The sequence below is a fragment of the Syngnathoides biaculeatus genome, chromosome 2, assembly GCF_019802595.1.
Source record: "Syngnathoides biaculeatus isolate LvHL_M chromosome 2, ASM1980259v1, whole genome shotgun sequence".
Classification (NCBI taxonomy): domain Eukaryota; kingdom Metazoa; phylum Chordata; class Actinopteri; order Syngnathiformes; family Syngnathidae; genus Syngnathoides; species Syngnathoides biaculeatus.
In genome coordinates, this window is record NC_084641.1 from 30208766 (window position 1) to 30232270 (window position 23505).

The window sequence follows — 23505 nt, forward strand, 5'->3', positions numbered from 1 at the left end:
CTTTCAGGATCAACGCTAAATGCGTTCGCACCCGACGATTACGCGTCAAGTTTCATTTGAGCTATCCGGATCTCGTCTCCAATTAACATTGGGGCGCCCTGCATTAGTTTTTATGTCATTAAATGTAAATACATTTACAACATTATCAAATTTGATTGCAATGAAGTTTTCATTGGTGCAAAGGAAAAAAAAAAATGAAATAAGTATCCCATTATTTCTTCTACCTTTAGTCAATCCAGGAGAAACCTCAGAATGCCCGACGAAACGTTTAGTGTCATCCAATTAACTTTTATTTTTTTTTTTTTATTTTCCACTCCAAACATTGGCAAACATTAACACTTTTATATTTGTTGACGATGTATGATTTCACACAAATATTATGCAGGATGATCAATAAAGAAAAGCGAGATAGATAAAAATAAAAAAATAAAACAAACATTCCAATGCTCCCAACAGCAACCGATAAAATGACATTTTTAAACTACCACGGGAGAGAAAAAAGCTCCTCGCAGCGGCGACCCGACGGCGTCGGAGGCCTCGGCGTCGCATCTGTTGGGCGAGAGGCACAGCAAAAGCACAAAATGACAAACGTGACGTACCTTCGACTTTCCGTGCAAAAGATCAGTTAGCGAGGCCGGCCCCATTTTGCCCGCCCTGTGAATTCATTTGAATTTATTTATAGAAAAAAATAAATACATCTGTGGTGATGGTACACACTTTGCCATTGACAACAACAACAACAAAAAAAGTAATCATGAAAATCGGTCGCAAAATTTGCAAGCGATGACTTAATTTCAAACGTCCGTGCCTTTCCTTTTAAGGGAACATCGACCATCTCGACGTGTTCACCGACAGTCCAGTGTGAAAAAACGTCTTTTTTTTTTTTTTTGTCGTACTGTATGAAGTCGCACACACTTAAAGGTCCAATATAATGAAATGCATGATTTTTTATGTTATTAAAAAAAAAAAAGGGCAGTCGGAATGGACCCATCCATTTTTCCACCACACAACATGATTTTGACGCTTTTGTTTTGATTTTGACACTTTTTGTCACTCCTCTCGAGGGATTTGTTTTCCACAAGAAGCAGGAAATGACATGAGTAGCAGGCGCCCACTCAAGCGGGCTTGCATGTTTTTATTAGTTTTACCTGCGGGACGGTAGCTCTTTGTTCCGTCGTGTTAGCTAAAATGCCGGCTCGTTGTATTGCAGGATGTTGTTTGAACACTCGGGAGGATGGACTCGCTCTTCACCGTTTTCAAAAAGACCCGCTTCGTCGTGAAAAATGGATCGGAAATAGAGGAGAGCTTCGTGGGCTCCAAATGACAGGTAGGTGTGTATACAGCTGCTAAAAAAAAATAATAGTTGCATGGGGCGTAATCCGTCTCTCATAATGTAATAAAAGATCCGCGCACGTAAATCAGGGGTGTTAAATGTGTCGATGTAGCCGTCGGCGCCGAGCACGGCTTTGGCCGTGCTGGCTCATACATACTGCCTGGGAGTCTGTTGTGAGTTAGAAGTGATCCGCATATCCTCTAAATATGGCTGGAAACGATTGGGTAATATCGCCGCCGCTCACTTCACTCGATTGTGAGATGTTCTCTTCTTCGAAACGAGCTTCCGTGTCCCTTAGTAGGTGGCGCAGCGCGTTTTCCACGGCGAATGTCGAGGTGTGACGTCATGAACAGACGATGCAGGCAACACGGCTACCGTTTGGATGTCGAATGAGATTTCCGGAACTTTGCGCATGGATGACGCGCTCTCCGCTCGTATTTATTTTTTCGCATGGACATTGAAGTGAATAATGTTATACATATTTTTCATTACAATATCTATTTTAGAATGTTTATAGGCATGCCACATGACCTTCAAGATAATATTGTGACCAGCCTCTTGCTTAAACTTTGCTAGGCCAGGCTCCGGCATCCGGCGTAAAAATTGTGCCAAACGTATACATGCGTTCATCTGAGATGATACGCTGTGGCGACCCCGAAAGGGACAAGCCGAAAGAAACACACGCACTAATGTATTAATTGCGAGGTTAGACCACCGAACGGCCTTTTTCAAGGTCTAAAACGTTTGATCACATTTCAGGGTGGCGCTTTGCAAAATGAGGCACCGGGCTCAACCCCACCCAAAGTACTTGAACGAGACCCCCCCCCCCCCCCCAAAGACTTACTACTGATCCAGGGACGCCAAACCACCTTTGCTCCAAATAAACGGAGTTGCGGCCTCGTCGACTTCTGCATGACAAAGAGAGTCTTGAGTTGGACAGAAAGCCAAAACAATCCATTTATTCTTCGAAAAGTAAAAAGGAAATTTATGGCGCATTTCATACACAAAGTGCCTCACATGATGAAAGGCACTTAGAAACAATCACAAGCTATAAAAACGGCGTACAATACAAGATATATTTAAAGATGGAAAAACTCTAAAATGCATGAGCGAAAAAGTTTTTAACTTGGATTTAAAAACATTCAGTTAAGTGTCAGGAGCTCCAGTCTGGTTCGGTTCCTCGTGAGTGTTCTCATTTTGTATTCGTGTCAACGGGTGAAACCGAATCGGTGACTGCGGCCCACGTGCAGGGGTATTCTAGTATCTTAGTATTTCAAGAACCCACCGTCGTGCATGTCCGTGAAAAGTGATCGGAACCCTTTTTCAATCTCACCTTTATCCCAGTCTTCGGTCATGCCGCCGGTGCACACGGAGTGCAGGTTGACCGGAACCTTCCATTTTCTCCATTCTTCAGTTGTACCTGCCGGCAGCGAGTCAGAACGCACACGCCGAGACTGGAAAAAAGCTGCCCTTCTTACCCGTCGCTGTGCCCGCTCGGACCCTGTTGGGACAGGTTTCCATGTGGTGGCCGAGCTCGTGCTTCGGGACCAGGTGGCACGCATGGAAGGGGCAGGTTTTCAGCTCCTTGGCCAGTTGTGGATGGTTCTGTATCGGGAACGGACGAGTCACCCTTGAGCCCAGCTTGAATGTCCTTTTTTCTCTGTCATCTTTAATGACACTGCAACTGGACTTCACGCCCAACTGAGTGCTTGATCGGGATCGGTCGAGAATTGGCATTTTACGCCGATCAATGACATCATCGACCGGGTCGGCAAAAGACCGCATCACCGTATATTTGGATCCAGAACAGAGTTTATTTGTTACTTTTATTACGATACAGCTCATGAGCAGACAACTGAACATTCTCTAGCCTAGCAAGCTAGTGCTAGCACTAACGACTGTATGTAAACATGCTGGCGTTCTCTAATGTTTGCGTCTGTGAAGTAATTACAATAAAACAATTCCATTCAATGGCGGCACGGTGGATCAGCCGTAAGTGCACACTTCCAAATGTTCCAAAGTTAGAACGTAACGGATAAATCCTCCTCCTCGTATTCCGTATGAAAGCGGTACGTTTTTCTCTTCTTACTTTGTCTACCTCCTCCACTCATTTTCATACGCGCTCATAAGTTTTACAGAAAACACCAAGACAAAGATTGGAGGGAACTCACTGACTGGCTTGTTAGTTCTGACTGACTTAGCGCCATTTGCGCAGCCGCAGTTACCTTTTAGCGCCGTTGTTTGCGCATGTGCGTGACCTAAAGAGTCGGAAAAATTCTGACGTCATCGATTATATTTGTATGTCAATCAAGCGACGGGATGGATGACGTCATGCGGTCGACCAATACGACCTTATCGTTCCCGAATCAACTGGTGTTCAACCAGCTTTCTGAAACTGCGCAAAGTTGCACGTTATGACCCATCAAGTGACGAGCGCATGATCTCAATCAAGGACTTGGGTGTGCTAAGACTACACATTTATCCAGCATTGCAAGTTCACTTTTCCCTAAGGACATTGTCCTCAAGTACGCTCACAGATTTTGGTCGTCGTGTGCATCTTCGCAGTCTTTGCCGCTCTCAAACAAAGAGTAAAAGCGTACGTGTGAATTTTGTCCAGACTGCCAATCAATCGCAGGCACCAACATGAAACTTGAATTGCAAAGCATGGCGTTTTGTTATATTTACATCAGAACATCCGCACCCAGAGTACACAGTTCTGACACGAGGACTTGGTATTCTAATTTTCTTGTGCAACAGACTTCATTTCAAAGGTCATCCAAGGAGTTTTACCGTTAGTCCAAATTCTTAGCTTGCAAAAGTTGATGATTCAAGGCATGTACTAAAGCGACTGACGTTGCTCCTTTTTCATAGCCGTGAACCTTTTTGGATGACAGTTTGTAGAGAAATACCCGCATCGATGAAAACGGACTGATGCAGCCTTTATGTAAACAAAGCAAAACTCACCTTTTTGCATTTCAACAGGTGGTACGAGAGGCGACAAGCGCGGATTTGGTGGCTCTTATCAAACGGACACTGGCAGAGTTTATCTGGATCGAAGTCGTCATTTTCATCTTAAACACAGGATGACAAGAATTTACCGTTCACGGCGAACGACGGCGCAGATGTTGTGGCGGGATATTTACCGGCTTCTTTGATCAAAGAAGCCTGTGCAGAGTGGGCCAGCGGGGACGACCCAATGCTGCTCCCAAACCTGACGGTTGCCATCTCGCGACCCTTGGGAATGAGAATTATTCCCATCGTAAAGCATATGGTTACGGAGTAACATGTGAAATTTACATCAACTGACAGAATTTGACAGACACATTGAGCACCCCTGACTTCATGGAATTAAAACTCAACGGGACATTTTCCAATGGCACCGTCATGAAACAAAACATGGAATGAAATAGCCCCCGTTTTGTCATATCTCCACTCAAATTGCCAATATTTCACAATTTCTACCAGGGTTTGTGAACGCATGAGCATAACGGTAGCGGTAAAGAGTACTAACAAAACACTTGCAAAAAAAAAAAAAAAAAAAGATAAGCCTCGGGCCTCATGTCAAAACTATTGCGTAGATTCATGACGGAAACACGGACGCACGCTCAATTCCAGAAAACGCCGTTTACCCAAAAATATCCCGATGTATCCAAGCGCAATTGCTTCGTACTTCCCGATCAACGTAAAAATTGAGCGCACGTCGGCGTAGCCGACCCGCCCCTGTGCACGGCCACGTTTACATAGGCAAATATTTCAATGAACACTGAAAACACCGTCCTCCCACTTTAGCAAGCGAAAAGAGGCGCAAATGTGACAAGAGTGTGTGCGGCGATCAATCGTGTGGGGTCCAAACAGCGCACGGAACCAAAACGAAAGGAAGTGGACGTCAAGCGGAGGACAGCTGTCCCACCAAGAACCAGCAGGGGGGGACCTCACCCCGGTCCAGGAGAGAACTGCCGCCATCGCGGCTGACCCTGATCACACAACAAGGTTAATACCATGCGTTATGATCTTGCATTGTACGAGAACTACTACAGTTCAATCGAAGTACGGGTCGATACTTGCTCTTGAGTTTCACATGTGGCTTCTTCTTCTCTTTATTCCTCTTGTCACAGTGCTCGTTTGTCAAAGGACCTTCAAGATCAAAGTTCAAACAATAGCCCATTGCCAAAACATGACACCATGTACGTACTGTGCCAAACAAATATGAGCGTTCATCTGAGAGGTTACGCTGCGGCGACCCTTAACTGATGATCCCCTGATTCGGATGCCTCCCGGACGCCTCCCCGGTGAGGTGTTCCGGGCACCGGAAAGAGACCCCGAGGACGACCCAGGACACGCTGGAGAGACGAAGTCTCTCGGCTGGCCTGGGAACGCCTCGGGGGATCCCTCCGGAAGAGCTGGAAGAAGTGGCTGGGGAAAGGGAAGTCCGGCTATCCCCGCTGAAGCTACTTCCCCCGCGACTTGACCCGGAAAAGCGGTAGATAATGGATGGATGGATGGATCATTTCAGATGATTACGAGAGATCTTTCAAGACACGCAATATTGTGTTCAATGGCAGTACTGTCCAGATATGCCACACCTACCAAATGAAAGATTAGATTTCCACCTTTCAAACTAAAATTGTTTCTACCTTTTCCCATTCTGGTGGTAGAAAATGGGTAAATTTGACCAACAATTCCTCTCTGGCTGCAACCGAGAGAGAAGAGAAAGAAAAAAAGAAAAAGCTGTCAGGATCACGCTGCCTATGGCAGTCAGAGACCGCCTCGGTGACGGACCGGATCATCGATGGCGTCCGGTGAGAACCGGGTTCACGCACTCAATTACTCGAAAGAGGCTGTTAAATGCCTCAGTGCATTGATTTAACGTTTCATTCTCATTCATTTACCACTTCCAAATATTCAATGTGCAGAAAGTTTTAATATTTCCTCTATATTGTACCAGTTGCTAAGTAATCAAAACAGGCAGAATAAAATGAAACGTACTGGCGAATGTTTTCGACCACGTGACTACATTCGGGGCACCCGGCCACCTTGAACGGGTTCACTTTACTGACGCGCCGTTCACTCTACGGCTTTTGCAGGCAGACCGGAGATACACAAATGTTCGGACGACTGTTAAAAAAGTGACACAGAGGGATCAAGATGGGAAGGATGTGCAGTAGGTAAAGGTCATTGATGACAGCGATGGAAGTATGTTGACTGAGGCCAGTAGTAGTGTGCTAAGTAGATGGAAAGAGTACTTTTGAGAAGTTCATGGATGAAGAAATTGGGAGAGAAGGAAGAGTAGAAGAGGTGAGCGTGAATGACCAGGAAGTGGCAATGATCAGGAAGGGGGAAGTCAGAAAGGCGCTGAACAGAACGAAAAATGGAAAGACAGTTGGTCCCGATGACATACCGGTGGAGGTATGGAAGCAATTTGGGGAGGTGGCTGTGGAGTTTTTGACCAACTTATTCAATAGAATACTAGCGGGATGAGAAGATGCCAGAAGAATGGAGGAAAAGTGTGCTAGTCCCCATTTTTAAGAACGAAGGCGATGTTCAGAACTGCGGAAACTACAAAGGAATAAAGATGATGAGCCACACAATGAAGTTATGTGGAAGAGTTGTGGAGGCTAGACTCAGGACAGAAGTATTTGCGAGCAACCGTCGGGTTTCATACCTAGAAAGAGTAACACAGATGCACTATTTGCCTCGAGGATCCTCGTGGAAAAGTACAGAGAAGGTCAGAAGGAGCTACACTGTGTCTTTGTAGACCTAGAGAAAGCCTACGACAGAGTACCAAGAGAGGAACTTCGGCACTGCATGCGCAAATCCGGTGTGGCGGAAAAATATGTCACAATAGTGCAGGCCATGTACGAGGGGCAGCCGTTGGTGTGTCAGAAGAATTTAAGGTGGAGGTGGGAGTGCATCAGGGATCCGCGCTGAGCCCCTTCCCGTTTGCGGTAGTCATGGATGTGTTCTGAAACATCGCCATCCATGCTTCAACATGTGCCATTCGGCAACTTGCCGCCGAGTGTTCGTGTTCGCCTCGTCGCGTCTCAGAAAGATGAACACAGCGAACGTACGTATGTGTGTATTTTTTTTTTTTTTTTTTTTAAATCAACTTTTGTTTTAAGGTTAGGGTTAGGTTATAACGTATGTTAGCGCCATCTATGTAGAAGAAGGCGAACTATGAGAGCGGAGATTTCCAAGTAAGCATCTGCAACGTACCAAGAGTTCCCGTTAGTGACGCATGCGCATTCATCACAAGGAGACTTTTCAGCACGGGGGTGGGGGGAGCGCTCAGACCGTCACACCGGTCTTGACTACAAGCCGTATCCTACCCTAAAAAAAAAAAAAAAAAATCTCAACGGATTTACACGGTTCACAAAAATTACATTTTCAGCGGGAAAAAAAAATCGGAATTTTCTCAGCCCTGACAAAAACGTACTACAACTTCTTCTCCAGCGATTTTAAAAATACAAAATGGAGGCTGTAGGACAACGTTATCAGCTTCTGTGTGTTTTGGTGCATTAATAAACAAGCCTTGTACACGCAAAATAGTGACGCAGTTTCACGAAAAAAGACGGTTTTTTTTTTCCATAAACAGACTAACCCAACGAATTCAAACACAACGTAAGACAAACGTTTTTGTTTTGTTTACCTACGGTTTAGGTGAAGAAACGCAGACAGGAGGACAAAAGTGACGATTGACACGCTGAACTCGACGCCGTCGCTCGACTTGGTTCAAATGTTAAAATGTGCAAAAATTCGCTGGGCCAGCGGCTGACGGGAAATCTTTGCGTTCAAGTTCAAGGTGGCCGAAAGGCGCGTTACCGCCATCTACTGGATTGGAGCTGCCGCCGCTCCTTGTTTGTCTGTTTTCAGGGTGTTGAATTTTAAAAAGAGAAATAAATTGTGGAGGCAGGGTGGGCACCACTGGTTTGAGCACCAGTTCTGAGGCCCTGGGTTCAAATCCCCACCACCCAAAAAAACTACATATATATATATATATAAACTTTCTTTCAGTTTGTCCCGTTAGGGGTCGCCGCAGCGTGCCATCTCAGATGAACAATTAACACTCATATTTGTTTGGCGCAGTTTTTACACCGGATGCCCTTCCTGACGCGAGTGGAGGCCCCAAAACGAACTCAAGACCCCTGCTTTACCAAAGCGATGCTCTAACCGCTGAGCTGTGGGGCCCCCCTCATCATTGATGATGTATGACAATTTGAAATGCTGCTACAGATTTTCACAAGAATCGAGAAAGTTGGCGGATGATTTGGCTTTGCGGGCCACATAAAATCATGTGGTGGGCCGCATCTGGCCCCCTGGCCTTGAGTTTGACACCAGTGCATTAGCGACTTAACACTTACTTTTTTTTTTTTTTTTTTTTGGGCGTGACACAATGATCGGAGGATTGTGAAGCATAGACAGATTTGCTCAAGTGTTTTATTCAATAGAACAAGTCGTAGCTTCTCTACAAAAACACACAAAAATCACACACAAAATGTCTGCACGGTGCACTTTGTGCTAATATGAAAAAATATCCAGCATTGCAAAAGACTTTACAGGACACCACTGGTCCAAACTTTTTCAGCCACTTAAATTAGAAGTTTAGCAGAATCCTGCGAGAGGTAGAAAGAAACAGGAAATGGTAACTGTGACAGCTGCATTGTGGGGGGGGGGGGGGGGAACGTCTTAAAAGTATATTTGTAAATTACATCAAATACAAGTTAACAATCAAAGCGATTTCACGTTTTAATAACATGTCAGTGATCAAGTAGCAAAATGATTTCAGATGAAGCTAAAAGATCCTTGATGGTCCTGTCTGAGACTTGGACGACAAGAGTTTACAGACGTAACGCAAGGGAAGGAAAGACTTTCTGAATTTCAAGACAATGTACACGCAGGGTCGACGGGAAACTTTCGCTACTTTGACTTAATGTTTTTGTGGTCCTCACTTCATCGTTCATCTTTCAGCGTTTGAATGTTTGGTACAGAAGGAGCAAAACTCCCAGAAAGCAGAACGAGGGAATTTCTTTGAACAAGAAGACCCCTCGTATGGATCGCTGTAATTTGCCGTGGAACTTCCGTACTTCATTATGGAACTGGTATTGGGTTCTTCCGTACCTGGAGTCCCTGGTCTACGACCGAGATCCGTTCCTACAGTAGCGACTGAACTCGAATTTCGGCTTAAGTCGGATTCCGCCATTAAATTCAGAATTTACATCAAAATACCTCGTATGAAAAAAAAAAAAAACAAATACATTGAAATAAACAAGATGATGTAGTTAGCATTACTACTGAGAGGTGGATGGAGAAGAAGAAGGGGAGGCGGTGCTTAGATATTGCGACGGAACCTGGTCCTCAATCCTCTCCATCTGGACAAGTCTCAAAGAACCTTGTTTTGTGATCATTGTGTCCGACGTAAGAACCCTTGTCTCAAAAGGAGGGCAAAAAATGCTTAAGATACTCCCGGCGCAAAAAACACGGACAAGCATTAGCCGGACAAAAATGGCGGACGGGGACGGGCGCTGTAAAGTCGAAAAGTCTTAGGTCGGGACCGTCTTAACACGACGACTTCCCGTATTTACTTTACACGCCGTCTGATTCTGCCGGCCTTCCCAGTCAATATGGATATTTGACTTCTACGGTCGTCAATGGCACTGAAGGTATTCGAGTGAGGTTCCCGTCTGAAAATGTTTCACCTATTGATTGAGATGAGGGGCAGCTAAAAATATTTGTTAATGTTGATTCAAAATGCTTCTTCGAATGTTAAAATGATGTATGATTAAAGACAGACAAACACTGTACAGTCGTTCAAACTGTCACGGTGAATGAAATAAGTAGAAAAAGAAAGAATTGCACTATTACAAAAAAAAAACCATCAAACAGTTCATCTAAACACGCACACAAGAATTTTACCACTTCATCGCCATCTTGTGGTCTCTGTGATCGTCGCTCATTCGCCGTCGGACTCCGCAGTCGGGCGTCTTGCGACTTTGCTCTGGTTGGACGTTTGCCTCGGAGTCGAACGAAACGGACGAGCAAAGCAGAAGGTCAGCGTGCTGCTGGAGCTGCAATCGTAACTTCCGTCCTGAAACGGAGAAGATGGAACAATAAAAGCTATTTTTTCAATCAAATTTTCTCTGCTGAATGTCAAATATGATACAAATAACTGAAGCTCCATCCGAGTGACCGCCGCACCCCGGTTGAGAGTCGAGCGTAGAAACTGCCGAGATAGGTGAAATCCAGGGCCGCGATCTCATTGTCCGGATTCTGAGATTTGAGGATTGACTGAAATCCATTTCCATAGCGCAAACCAGTATCAGTCACGCTCACCCCCCCAATCCGGGTCACGGCACCAAGGCGACAGAGATCATCTGTTGCGGTCTTGCAAAAGGCTCGAGCCCAGGTGACAACCATCCCCCAAATTGAGTCCAGTGCGCTAACCGCTTATCTACTCTTTGAGGGTTTTCAGAAAAGTTTTGCACAACACAAGCTGGCATCCGTCACACGAGCAAGGGAAAGACGGGACTGCGGTGCTCCACTCACCTCGGCCACGGCGGATCTCAGACTACATGCGGCAGCGTTATTTCCGCTTCTCCTCCGTTTCTCCTCATCGGGGGGTCGACCGACCTCCTCTCTCTGCTTCATGAACCTGTGGTTGACGATCCTGGTCACACTGTCGCTCCTCGGCAGCGAGGACGACGAAGCCCTCACGGGGGCGCGCTCCAGGCCGCCGTTCGTCTTCTGGGCCGACCCCGGGACCGGTCTTTCCGCTCGCCCGCTGACTCGCCGGAGAAACTCGGTGACCAACCCCCCTGCTGATTTGCTCTGGGGGTTGAGATTCTGACCCAGAGGCTCACTATGAAGGGGGCTGAGGTTCGGTCCCGCAGAAGATCTGTGACCCGTTGGGCCAGGGTGACTTTGGTGATTCCACAGTGTTCGATGGCGAGCGTTGGCTGCGGATGAGGAGGTCAAATTAGAGGAGGCACCAGACGCGGATTGACTTCGATACAGTTTAGGGGAAGAGGCCGAGAGTCTGGATTTCTCGGTTCTACTTGTGAGTCTGTCTAGTGAGGTGGAAACACAGCGAGAGTGGGAGGAGATCAGAGAGGAGTTGACTGCCCGCGAGGGGCTGTTTCTCGCAGTCACGGGGCCTTGGGGTCCTTCCGTCTGCAGTCCAACACTCACCATCAGCGGCCTGATGTGAGTTTGCGTGGCGGAGCAGGTCACACCCACCCCCCGGCCCTCGGATCTTGTTCTGCCGACCTGCAAGCCGGCGCAGCTCGCCGCCATCTCCTTCATGTCGTCGCTGAGGTTGGCCGAAGAGCCCACGCAAAGTGTTGAAAAGGAGGTCGGCGGCGTGCACCAGGGAGACTGCGTTTCCACAGATTCTCTGTCGCTTTCGGGACTCTGCTTCAACTGAGCAAGGTGGACTCTGCGCTTGGACGGGGGGCTGTAGTAAATGCGCAGGGCTGACTTTTCTGGGGCAGTGTGGCTTCTCTCCACCGACATCTGCTCAAAGTCAAGATCGGGGAAGCTAAACGGCATGATCAGATGGTCCCACGTCTTGCCGCGCGCTTCCTGGTCCACCAGGGCAGCCTTCTGGCTTAGGTAACACCAGTTCTTCCGCCTGTGCTCGTGTGGAGCAAGCTGCCGGTTGAGTTTCATCCTAATGGAGTTGCATATTCTGCAAACACAGCGGGGTGCCTGTAAGCCACAACCATAAAGACCTCGTGGATTTCAAAACAGGGGTGTCCAAACTGTGGGGGCCATTTACAGCCCGCTGTCTGTTTTTTAGAGGCCCACGCCAGATACTACGAAAAACATGTTCGCCAGTCAGTCAGTCAGTCGCAGGGCACACATCGCCACCATCACTGAGTGGGAACTGAACTCACGCTGCCTCCACCAAAGTCACGCTACAGCGTCAGTGACATTACAAAGTTTTTCACAATTTTTCGGCTGTGGCTAAAACCGGAGCTCACTGGGGCCCCATGAGTTGCCTCCTCCCACTATGTAAGCGTTTGAGTGGCAGTTGTGATGTATATTTAGCTAGCTTGCTATGACTACATCCCCCCAAAAAAGCATCTTCACTTTGGGTAAATCCCTTGGTGTGGTTCATTTAGCCATTTTCCTGCGCGAGGCCCCCAAAGTCAAATGTTTGGACACCCTTGATGATAATGGACAAATCACTAACCTGTCGGCGTCGGGATGTCGTTCATCAGTGACGACACCACGGACGGCACACTGAGGATGGAGAAGAAAATTTGCAAGGCTGAATATGGAAATGATGTTCATCGTGAGATTATTTGATGTCATTGCAAAGATTTCAACGGTTTCTGCATCATTATTAATTCATTGTTTCTCCCGTAGTGTGTCACGTGACCTCTGGGTGGATGTCAATAAAGGAAAATTACGGTGGTTTGGATTAACAATGCATCCAATAGGTGATGTCGTATGTACTGTACCTTGTCGATGTGATGTTAATCCTCTCTCATTCAATGCTTTTTTTGAGAAAATTTTTATCGGCAATTACGAATTTTCATGGGCGCCGCTATTTTGGCGAGTCACGTGACCTGCATGCGCGCGTGTGGCGTAATGGACGCGGCAACAAATGCTCGCTTACGTTGGGAAACGTGGGGCTAATTTCTCGGATTTTTACTCGTCTGATGAAGAAATAGCAGTATCGGTTGATCGCGAAGACGCAGGAATACGTCCATACAGATTTGAACCTTTGGTTGTAAATAATGTTGAATATTCGGATGGCGGAGTCTGACGAGCGAGCTCCGGCGAGCCGAACCGAACTGCCAGCCAATCGCAGTTCCGCTTTCTGTGTCACGTGATGTCACATGCTAAGAAAGCGTCACTGGATTGGCTGTTTGGTTCTGACCTGAAGTAACCCTGCCTGGTAGCACCGATGCTGAATTTTAGACGGCGAATTGTAGCAACTATTGAAAATGTGATTACTTTACATTTCAAATTCAAATCCCGTTTTCTGTGGCATTTCAGATACAAATCCTGGTGGCACTAATTTACTTCCATATACATAAAACATGAAATATTTATAGTTGCTGCCGAGAGTGGTGGTGGTGGTGGTGGTGGTGGTGGGGGGGGGGGTGACAGAAAATAATTGCAAAGGGAATCAATCTGTTGCTTGCTAAGCTAAGATAAGCAGATGCCGACCCTTCCATTTGGGTGAACTCAAATGTTTGGATTTGTATCGCCCATTAACGCGCCGAAAGGATGTCTCAAGATGTAGGTTTGGACATCAGGAGGATGGTTTTCAAACGGCGGATTGTATTTGAACACTCCTGGCCTGTTTGGCTGCCGCCACGAAAGGAGATTAGCCCCAATACTCTGGCACGAGTCCGCCGACGCGGCCCGTTGTGCTGCGAAGAGGCCGCGACGCCGCAGAGGAAGACCATCAGCGGGAGTGGCCGCCGCATTCCACGGCGGGGGACACGTCCTCACCTCGGCCGCTTCGTTCCGGACGCCGACGGTCCGGCCGTCGAGTGTTTCCTCCTTGAGCTCGGCGCCGACGCGCTGCAGCAAACCTCGCAACACGCTCAAGCGTTTGTCCTTAGCCTAAATCAAATAAATCCACATAGAGCTGAGATGAGCTGAGCTTTAGCTGATGCTTAACGCAGAGTTAAACCCCCACAAATTTTAAAGCAGGAATACGTCGTACAAAACAGCACTGCATTTGTGGAAGAAGAATTCAAGAGAATAATTAATCAAGGCGAAGGGGCGCCACGCTGAGCCAGTTTGCAACTTCAGGCTGAAAGTGAGGTTGACGCGACGATCGAGAGGTGCGATGGATTTTACAGTCGCTGAAATATGAAACCATGTAAAATGCGGAACCATCTCGAAGCTACGAAGACTCAACTGTAAGAGCAGTTGCGTAAAACACCTCTTTCTCGAGTCGTCACCTCAAGATTGAGATTCTGGATGATTTTTTTTAGACAATCACGAGTGAAAATAGTTAAGCTAGGCACACTTGCGTAAGCTTTTTTTTTTTTTTATTAAAAATGGATCATTGTCAAGTTTCGGTGCAGAAGGAACTGGTCAGCCACGAAGGTACATTAGCGTACGGATTCATTGCCGTTCATCGCGCTGCCGCCTCGTCGTCGTATTCACGGCATCACTCGCGACTCCAAAATCTCCGGAGAAGCGTTTGGGAAGTTTTAAAGGCTTCCGGTGCCAAATTCTACCATTTGACTCATTTTCCGCACCACTTATCCTCACCAAGGGTCGTGCTGGAGCCTATCGCGGCTATCTTTGTGCGAGAGCCTGGCTACACCCTGAACTGGTCGCCGGCCAATCGCAGGGCACATACAAACAAACAACCCTTCGCGCTCACGTTCTTCAATCAACCAACCAACCATTGAAGGAGGGAGGAAACTCGAGCGGTCGGACAAAAGTAGGCACGAGGAGAACGCGCAAACTCCACACGAACTGGGCTGGGATTTGAACCCCGGTCCTCAGAACTGTACAGGAGATGTGCTAACCAGTCGTCTACCATTCCACCTCATTTGAATTAATTACAGATTTTTAAGCGCATAAAATCAGCGACTGGCCACGATTTGTAGTCGGCGTCGACAAGTGACGCAAGACGATAGCAAGAAGGTGTCACACCAACTTGACCGATGAATTGAATTGAACGTTTGGTCTACGTAAGGACGAGAAAGACCATCAACGGGGCTTGTTAGCACCGCACCGCTGCTTGGGACGAGCACGCGGACGTTTCTGGAACATTCGCACGATTGGTCACTTTAACCTGCTCCCTCTGCACAACTGCCATCGCGCTGGTCTATTACGGGAACCGCCAACGGTTAAAAGGGACTCTGTACAAGTTTTACACAACGTGGGACGTTGACACACTTATCTCGTACCAAGAAGGTTTTACATCTTCCACGACCTTTAACAGGAATAGTTTCTATAAACAGAAATGTCTCTTGTTCTTCATTCTGCATGTCGTACCAGGACACCACCGTCTGCCGGACGGAGAAAAATTCCTTGGGTGGTTTTTTTTTTACACACTTGGCCAAATAAAATTGATTCAGATTCAGATTCAGATTCAGGCAAGATTTAGAATATCCTGAAAAGTTGCGATTTTGGAGATGCGAGGACTGCACTCAACAGCGACGATATGTAGCTTGTCACTGCTGATTATTTATGATTTTATGCGTTTTCTCAGTAAGATAATAAGTACACGTCATATTCTCACAAATTTGCACACTCACGGGATTGACCAGACCTGAGAATGGCGCCCCCCCCCCCCCAGGCAGGTGCAATGTTACAAACATATTTGTCTTACAATAAAAACGTTGTAAATTTAAAGAAAGAGCTGCTCATAAAAAATGTATGCGCATTTAGAGTTTTGATTGAATTTAAGCCCACAAGAAACCTTCCCTTACCTCTTTTCCTTCCGGGATGGAATCCTGACACCACTGATGCAGAACCCACAGAATCTGCATGGAAAGTTTCATCCTCGGGTCCCATTCGGACGTTTGTTTTGCTGGTTCATCCGCATCAACTCGAGCGCATTCCTGCTGGGTTGTGTCCCGATCCGCGGAGAACAAGCAGGAACCCCAAACCTGACCTTCCTGCCGAGGGGAATTTTTGCCACCGAGTAGAACCTCCATCCTCACGAGAAAAGCCCGCAGCACGGCCTGGAGAACCTCCAGTGGCTCCTTCAAAGGCCCTGGGACGAGCGCACCGGAGGGGGATGCGACAAGGCCGTTTTTGGGTGGACTCGTAACCATCTGGACGGCGGACGTCAAAAGGCAGCAATGGTCTCGGAGAGCCGCCAGAGTTGCGTGATCTGTCCCGGTCAGTCCTTCGGGGGTGCGGTCGGGGGACTCGTTGCCGACGCCGTCCGACGGTTCCCGCTCGCCCCCGACGGGACCTTCTCTTGTGACGTGACAAGAAGGAAGCTGCCCTTCCGTCTCCACGGTTGCTCGTTGGTCGTGGGCGGAACTTGTCGTTTTCGGAGTGGGGCCTCTTTCCTTTCTGTCCTTCCCCAAAGCGGAAGGTGACAGACGATTCTTCTCCTCCTCCTCCTCCTCCTCTTCCTCGCCTCCCCCTCCGCCATCTCTCTCTCTCAGGTCGTGGATTTCCGCTCGCAGCCCGCGGTTCTCCGTCTCCAGCTCGACGATGCGGCGGCTCAGCAGCATGGCTTCCTCTTCTAGCAGTTTCAAATGAACCTTGACCTCCGCCTCCCGGGCGTAAGCGGACTTTTGCCCGCCCTCGGGCGGACGGGAGGCGTCGACGTCGCCGTAAGCCGCGCGGTACCTGGCCAGCTGCTCGTGCGTGGCGTCGCTCTCCGACACCAACTTGGTGAGCTTCTTGCACATGACGGCCAACTCTTCTTTGGCGAAGTGGAGCTGGCACTTGAGATCGCCGTCATCCTGCAGCGAAGGCACACAAGTCCGCTAGAGCGTTCGAGCACCGTGGCCACGTTTGTTTTGGAAAAGAGACAAATTGGCGAGCACGCGGAGCCTCTAAGCGTACAGTACAAAAGCTGTTTCTTGCACATGAGAGAAAACGTTCTCGTGTGAAGGAAAAACATTTTACTCTTCACGAGGAAAATGGAAGTATTCTTTTGACACGAAGAACACGTTTTATTTTTATTTTTCAAAATGTCCCGTCCGGGGCTATGGAGGCATGGCATATACGTACAAGAGGTAAAAAAAAAAAAAAAAAAAAGGAATTCATTTTACTAATATTACAGCCATTAATGCTCAGGATTTTATTGTTTATTTGTTTGGTCAGCGGAACGGTGGTTCAGCTGGAAAGTGTTTGCCTCACAGTTCTGTGGTCCCGGGTTCGATCCTGAACCCGCCTGTGTGGAGTTTGCATGTTCTGCCATTGCTTGGGTGGGTTTTCTCCGGGTGGGCACTGCGGTTTCCTCCCACATCCCAAAAAAATGCAACGTTAATGGGACACTCAAAAAAATTGCCCGTAGGTGTGATTGTGAGCGCGGCCGTTTGTCTGGATGTGCCCAGCAGTTGGCTGGGAACCGGTTCAGGGTGAACTCCGACGCCTGCCAGTTGACAACTGGGATAGGCTGCACCACTCCCCGCGACCCTCGTGAGGATAAGCGGCAAAGAAAATGGATGGACGGATGGATTTGTTTGTTCATTTGATTAAAAAAATGGTTTATTCGAAGCCCTGCGACGGCAACGTCATTTGCCTTTCTCGCTGCCCTCGCTTCGGATGTTCCAGCTCACCCGGGACCAGCATACAATTTACAGTATAGCCATCCATCCATTTTCTTAGCCACTTATCCTCACAAGGGTCGCCTATCCCAGCTGTCAACGGGCAGGAGGCGCGGTACGGCCTGAACTGGTTGCCAGCCAATCGCAGAGGACATTGAGACAAATAGCCGCACTCACCATCACACCTAGGGGCAATTTAGAGTTTTCAATTAGTATGTTTTTGGGGGTGTGGGAGGAAACTGGAGTGTCTGGAGAAAACCCACGCGGACAAGGGGAGAACATGCAAACTCCACACAGGCCGGTCTGGGATCGAACCCAGAACCTCAGAACTGCTTTCCAACTGAGGCACCGTGCCGCCTACAATGTATATACACCGTATTATACTTATTATACTAATTTTATACTGAAAAGAAAATCATCTTATAGTTTACTTAGAACTCATTTAAAAATAATGAATCAACCAATTCATTAACAAAAGAAGAAAAATTGACATTATCTATAATAATCCAACTATCCAGTTATTTCATAAAAAATATGAATAAATACATTTGAATGGACTTTTAGGAAAAAAAAAAAAAATCAGAATTAATGCAACAAATGCTTTCTCGAGCCCTGCTAAACTGTCTCCACTCTGTCAGCCATATTGCAACAAAACAAAAACAAACCTCAATCTGTTGCGAGAGCCTCCGCTCGGTTTTGCCGGCTGCTGATCTGCTGCTTCGCCGCTTTAAAAAGTGCTGAAAAATAAAAACAATATTGGCCACGATGGCTTTCATGGATTTCAAAGTAATGATATGATTATTAATGACATCAAAATCAGTCACTTCACACTTGTCCAATCCTGCATTTCACCAAACGCTGCAATGGTGCACACGATGCAACCTTTTGTCCGTCTGTGCTCTTTCGGGTCGAGTTCGCGTTATTCTGCTGATGCGTTCACATCTCGAAAAGTATTGGCTTAAATCAATTCATATCCCCTCCAACTTGTCCGCGACCCTCCCACCAAGGATCCGACATCCCGTTCGGATCCTCGGGCGGGTCGGCCGGCCGCAAATATAAAATTACGGGAGTGTGTTCTGTTTGTAATTATGAGTGTACCCCTTTAAGAGCAGAGGGGGGCGGTGTCAGGTAAACTCGGAAGTTGAAGCTGGCTGAGCAGCAGCTCGTTGTTCGAGACCGAGACGTCAGGCTGCGGTTCACTGCGCTGGATCGGTTTTCATGTGCACCGAGAGTGTGCGACAGGTGCGCAATTGCGCAGTGGCGCAGCTTAGAGGGAACATTGGTCAAGAAAACACAAAATAAGCGACGTCTTTCAACATCTATGCAACAATTTTCATGCTGGTGATTTTTCGTGCTCGAATGTGCAGATTTGCGAGTGCATACCCGCTCGTCAAATCACACTGACTTGTATACTGTTTTTCCGGCTGTTCTAAAAACAGATGCAGGCGTGTTTCAAATGATCGCCATTTCGGTGAAACTTTTTTTTTTGTCTCATCAAAGGTGAGTCAGCCGAGTTCCGCGTGAAACTCATCAAAGCATTTGTTCCTTTTCAATTTGACGCAGAGAGTTGCCAATTGTTAAAGTGGGTTCGGGGCTCCCGGGTGAGGAAATCTAAGTGGATTGTCCTTGCGAGCAGCTGTCTCGGACTGAGCTGGGACCAACGTAGAGAATCCCGGATTAAAGGCGGGCACGTGTCACGAGTGAAAAATGGCCGCCGCGGCCTCAAGCGGAACATCGACGTGGAAACTTTAAGGGTGCAAGTGTTACCTACGGGTCAAAGAACTCGGGTTGACGGCTGTAGGTCAGCGTGGCGGCGCGCCGACTCGCGCCTCGCCGAGGGGCATAATACACGCTGATCCCGATTTAGCCGGGCTTAACAGAAGCAGAAAATCTCGTGTCTATTTTGGTAATCTCTCACTTGCTTGACAAACTCGACTCCCTTTCGTCCGTATTGTCGGGTGAGGGCGTCAGCTGCGCGCTACTAGGTCAGACTTGGGCATACCAGGCGGCCGCACCCACTACGGCACCGGGCAGCTGCCGGCCCGGCCCCCCGCGCTCATATCGGGGCGTGGTCCGACGTCCTTTAGATGAGGGTGACAGCTGGCCGGGGATGGGGGCAGCGGGGAGGGCCGACCGCGGGGTTCTTGGCGGCAGCGCTTTTGGACTTTGACTGCATATTGGTTTTGTTGTGTAAAATGGCAAAAAAAATCAAATCAAATCCAAAAAAATCTCACCTCTCTGGCTTTCTCCAACTCGGCCTCCAAGACGTGCCGGACCACCTCCATCTCCTGGATCTTCTCTCGCAACATCTCATTCTCCCAGTCCAACTGGCCGTTCTTCTTCTGCACCGCCTCCAGCTCGTTGTACAGTCGCAGGGACACGCTCTTCGCGACCTGCGTGCGAAAGCGATGGCCCAATATTTGCCGCTCCCGTCAGAAAACCGTGGAGGACGCTCGTTCGGTCGCAATTTGCAGGAAAACCGCCGATGTTGTCACAAACATGCGAAAGAGGATTTTTTTTTTTTTTTTTGGGGGGGGGGGATTCCTGCACTTTTTCCAAGCCCTCGTTCAACAGCAAAAACGGGAAATACTTCGCAGTTGTGGGCAAGTATGATGGAGGTGGGAAGTAATCAAGTACAAATACTTTATTACCCCACTTCAGTACCACTACACCATCAGTGACTTCAGAGGAAAACTTCATATTTGATATTGTAAACTTGTTTTAGTATTTATACCTTTTATCGCAAACTGCAACCATTGTTCTAATAATAGTCGAGAGTCCAAAAGAAAAATAGCAAAAGATTTTATTCAACTTTTGTCGGGGATTATTTGCTCCAGGTGTTCTACGTCGGGACAAACGGGTTTCCCCCCGCAATTCTGACCTTGATGTCATGTTCAAGGGTTCTGACCAGCTCCCCGTCCACCAGGCCCGTCTGGGCCACTCTGATGCTGCGTCGCTCAGCCTTGCGGAGACGGTACTGAAGGATCCGGCAGCTTTTGTTGGCCCGCTCCAGCAGCTGCCGCAGATCCTGCAGCTGGTGCGTCTCCTCCTCCTGGAACACGTCGCGCATCTCCGACATCTCGCAGCGCAGCTCGTCCACCTCATCCTGGGACCGACACCGCAAGATGATCATCTACCGAAACCTCTGTAGACTTTTTTCACATCGCTCGTCCGTATATTTTTAGCGCACTTATCCTGGTCGGCATCACAGGAAATTCGCAGTCGAGCCCACACACGCTGTGAACCGGATCGGCGGTTCTTGAAGTGTCGTACAAATACCGCTATGATGGCGTGTGGGCCCCGTCCGTATAGTGGTCCATGAAAGAATCATCAAGTTAAAAGGTTCAAACTTGTACATTTTAGTTGTATTTAACTTTTAGGCTCAATACATTTGCAGTCACTGTGATTTGACGGGGGCATATGCGCCCGCGCGCCACCGCACTCGCAAATCTGCACAGTCGAGCACGAAAGATCACTCACGTAAAATTTGTTACGAGTAGAAATACGTCTCTGATTTGGTGTAGCCTTGACCAATGTTCCCTCTAAGCTGCGCCACTGCGCAATTGCGCACTTGTGGCGTACATGAAAACCGATCCGGCGCAGTGAACCACAGCCTGACGTCTGGGTCTCTAACAGCGAGCTGCTGCTCAGTCTACTTCTACTTCCTAGTTTAGCTGACACTGCCCTCCTCTGCTCTTCAAGGGGGTACACTCATTATTACAAACAGAACACACACCTCCAACTTGATATCTGCGGGCGTGACTGGCAGAGCACACGTGTAACTTTTTCCATTGTGAGTGACTGCATTTGGACTATTTGGACTCTCAAAGAACTGTAGGCTTCTGAACGTTTATTTCTGTTCGATTTGATGTCTTACATTTGAATTAAATCATTATTTCTGTTTTTATAGAGTTGCATTGTTAATACTCAAACCACATTAAGTTATAATGGCTTACAATAATGCCAACTTTATTTTTCAGGGATAAAACCACTTTTGATGAATACGCGGGCCGACGACACAACTGTAATGCTGTTATGGCGGGATTAAATTTAGGCGGTACTTGACGTAAAAGGTTTGAAAACCACTCTGCGAGACCAACAAACATTCACACCCATCATTCACAGCGACGGGCAATTTAGAGTCTTCAGTGAACCTCACAAACAAATGTTGGAGCCGACGGGCAGAGCAGAAATTTCAGCCTGGAACTCGTTTGCTTGCTGAACGGCAAAACTCACAATGGTACGTTCCCTGATTCAATTAGAACTGGCATTGAAACGTCATCACACCAAGATGACGCCTGAGGAATTCGATCAAAAGTGCATCGCCGCCGTGTTTGCCGATTATAACGGGTCAGGGTAACCATTCCAAATCCCGGAGGAAAGTGAGTGTCATCAGCAGAGACACCAAAAGACTAGAATAAGTCAGAGAAAGCCCTCCGTCCTCGCAAATTCAAACCTTGTGAATTTTGCCATTCGGCTTTGAACAGCGAAGACGACCATTGAAAGTTTAGACAAGGTCAGATGACGTCCATCTGTGAAGGTTTTGGGATCATCCTGAAATTTCACCCAGAAGTCAAATATCCCGATCTATTTGCAAGAAGATCACAAAGAACAGACGCGGAACGGAATCGCCGTACCTTCAAATATTCATTCTCCGAGCGCAGGTCTTCCACTTCCCTGAGCAGGTCATCGGCGGTCTCTGCCATCACGAGTTCCATAAACGCCTCCGAGGAGTTCAACACCGCGAGGCCTCCCCCGGCAGCATCCGGGAGGGGCGAGCGAGCGTTCCCCGCCGCTCGTGAGCGCTCTTCGGCGTCGTCTTTGCCTCCTCTCGGCGGCCTCCTGCACGCCCCCGCGTCACTCCAGCTTAATTCATTGTCGCTGACGGGGGAGTCGCGCTTGTTGCCCTCCCACGGACAGTCGGATATTTCCGAGCTGCTGTCGGAGGAGGGTTTCCCCGACAAGCAGCCGGAGTCTCTGCTCAGGTCCTCGGACGTGTTGCTGGCGTCGGAGAGTTTCCTCTGCGCGCCGGAGCTCCTCTGGCATGCGGCCACCGGGCTGCCCCCCGGACGTCTTCCCGTTGCTCTCCCGTCTTTACCGGAGCCGCGGTGACCTGCCGGTGTTCCTCTTGGCTGGCCGCCGCTCGGACTTTCTTTCCACGTGGCCTCCCTTTTCCTCCTCTGGACGGTTCCCTGTTGCGAAAACCGAGAGGAGGACTTCTGGCTCCGGGGCGCACTTTTGACGTTGCCGTCTTTTTCTCTCTCCATCTCTTCTCTTCCCTGCCACAGTTTTATCCCTGCTTTTGTTTTATCCCAGGAAGAGCAAAAACCAACACGACAAACAAACATAAAGACCCACGGGCTTACCATGAAGTGTTTAAAATCGGGGACTTGCGTTGACCTTTCTGGCTGATGAAGACACTCAAGGCTGAAAAACTGTCATAACGCGCTCCGTATTCGAACAGCGGTTTTGGTCAATTGTGTTTCCGGTAAGACTTTCAAAACAAAACCCACAGCGGTGGGAATTGAGATATAGGAAGGGTAACGACAGCTATTGACATATTCATCATCCAATTTTATATCAGACTTTGGACCGATATTGTACATGACTGTAACGTACCCTGTTTGTGGTGTGCAGCGCCGCGGCGAAAAAAAATAATTTCGTTTATCACTCTATTTCTAATTCCGGTTTTACTCTGTCATCACAACTTTGACCAAAAAATATATGAAATCTACCTGGTTTGTGTGTGCTTCTGTATCAGGCCAGAGGGATGATCACTGGGGGGGTTTGAAACCCGGCACATATGTATAAAACATCATACTAAATCTCATGTATTACAGGTTCATTAGGCACAGGAAACTACTTTCTCGTTCGAAAATCAATTTAATCAAATCAGGAAATCGTGACTGCATCCTACATGCACTTTGCATTTGGAACTGAACTATTGAAATCTATAAAATC

The 23505-nt window shown here is 47.8% G+C and overlaps 2 protein-coding genes across 7 annotated transcripts; both read right to left on the reverse strand.

Moving 5' to 3' along the window:
* Positions 1 to 267: 267 nt before the first annotated feature.
* zgc:56699 (uncharacterized protein LOC405758 homolog) lies at positions 268 to 8170 on the reverse strand. 4 transcript variants are annotated; one of them, XM_061846697.1, is made up of 8 exons: positions 7984 to 8170; positions 7547 to 7660; positions 4477 to 4567; positions 4298 to 4404; positions 2812 to 2938; positions 2667 to 2753; positions 2178 to 2241; positions 268 to 549 (listed from the first exon to the last, which is right to left on the reverse strand). In XM_061846697.1, coding segments are annotated over exons 3-8 (468 nt in total). In that variant the 5' UTR covers positions 4559 to 4567; positions 7547 to 7660; positions 7984 to 8170; the 3' UTR covers positions 268 to 548. The 4 variants fall into 4 exon arrangements, with proteins under 4 accessions (XP_061702681.1, XP_061702672.1, XP_061702662.1 ...); XM_061846688.1 differs by having other exon boundaries at positions 7980 to 8170; XM_061846678.1 differs by lacking the exon at positions 7547 to 7660 and having other exon boundaries at positions 7984 to 8169.
* A 659-nt stretch (positions 8171 to 8829) lies between these two features.
* On the reverse strand, positions 8830 to 23372 carry si:ch211-197l9.2 (uncharacterized). 3 transcript variants are annotated; one of them, XM_061846719.1, is made up of 10 exons: positions 22182 to 23372; positions 20426 to 20650; positions 19779 to 19937; positions 18210 to 18281; positions 15742 to 16734; positions 13796 to 13909; positions 12522 to 12571; positions 10874 to 12014; positions 10244 to 10415; positions 8830 to 8943 (listed from the first exon to the last, which is right to left on the reverse strand). In XM_061846719.1, the coding sequence occupies exons 1-9, from the start codon at positions 22911 to 22913 to the stop codon at positions 10281 to 10283; spliced, it is 3621 nt and encodes a 1206-aa protein (XP_061702703.1). In that variant the 5' UTR covers positions 22914 to 23372; the 3' UTR covers positions 8830 to 8943; positions 10244 to 10280. The 3 variants fall into 3 exon arrangements, with proteins under 3 accessions (XP_061702703.1, XP_061702711.1, XP_061702694.1); XM_061846727.1 differs by having other exon boundaries at positions 8837 to 10415; positions 22182 to 22823; positions 22911 to 23372; XM_061846710.1 differs by having other exon boundaries at positions 8837 to 10415.
* Positions 23373 to 23505: the final 133 nt, after the last annotated feature.

Bases quoted from the DNA above. Each gene is read 5' to 3' on its own strand.
- zgc:56699 (XM_061846697.1), bottom strand. From the start codon at position 4,558: ATGGCAACCGTCAGGTTTGGGAGCAGCATTGGGTCGTCCCCGCTGGCC. The intron at 2,754-2,811 runs GTAAGAAGGGCA...CGCTGCCGGCAG, and splicing joins CCGAGCGGGCACAGCGACGG to GTACAACTGAAGAATGGAGA. The intron at 2,242-2,666 runs GTGAGATTGAAA...TTTGTCATGCAG, and splicing joins GACCGAAGACTGGGATAAAG to AAGTCGACGAGGCCGCAACT.
- si:ch211-197l9.2 (XM_061846719.1), bottom strand. From the start codon at position 22,913: ATGGTAAGCCCGTGGGTCTTTATGTTTGTTTGTCGTGTTGGTTTTTGC. The intron at 16,735-18,209 runs GTTTGTTTTTGT...CCTTCGCTGCAG, and splicing joins GGCTCTCGCAACAGATTGAG to GATGACGGCGATCTCAAGTG. The intron at 10,416-10,873 runs GTGAGTGGAGCA...TCTCCGTTTCAG, and splicing joins TGAGATCCGCCGTGGCCGAG to GACGGAAGTTACGATTGCAG.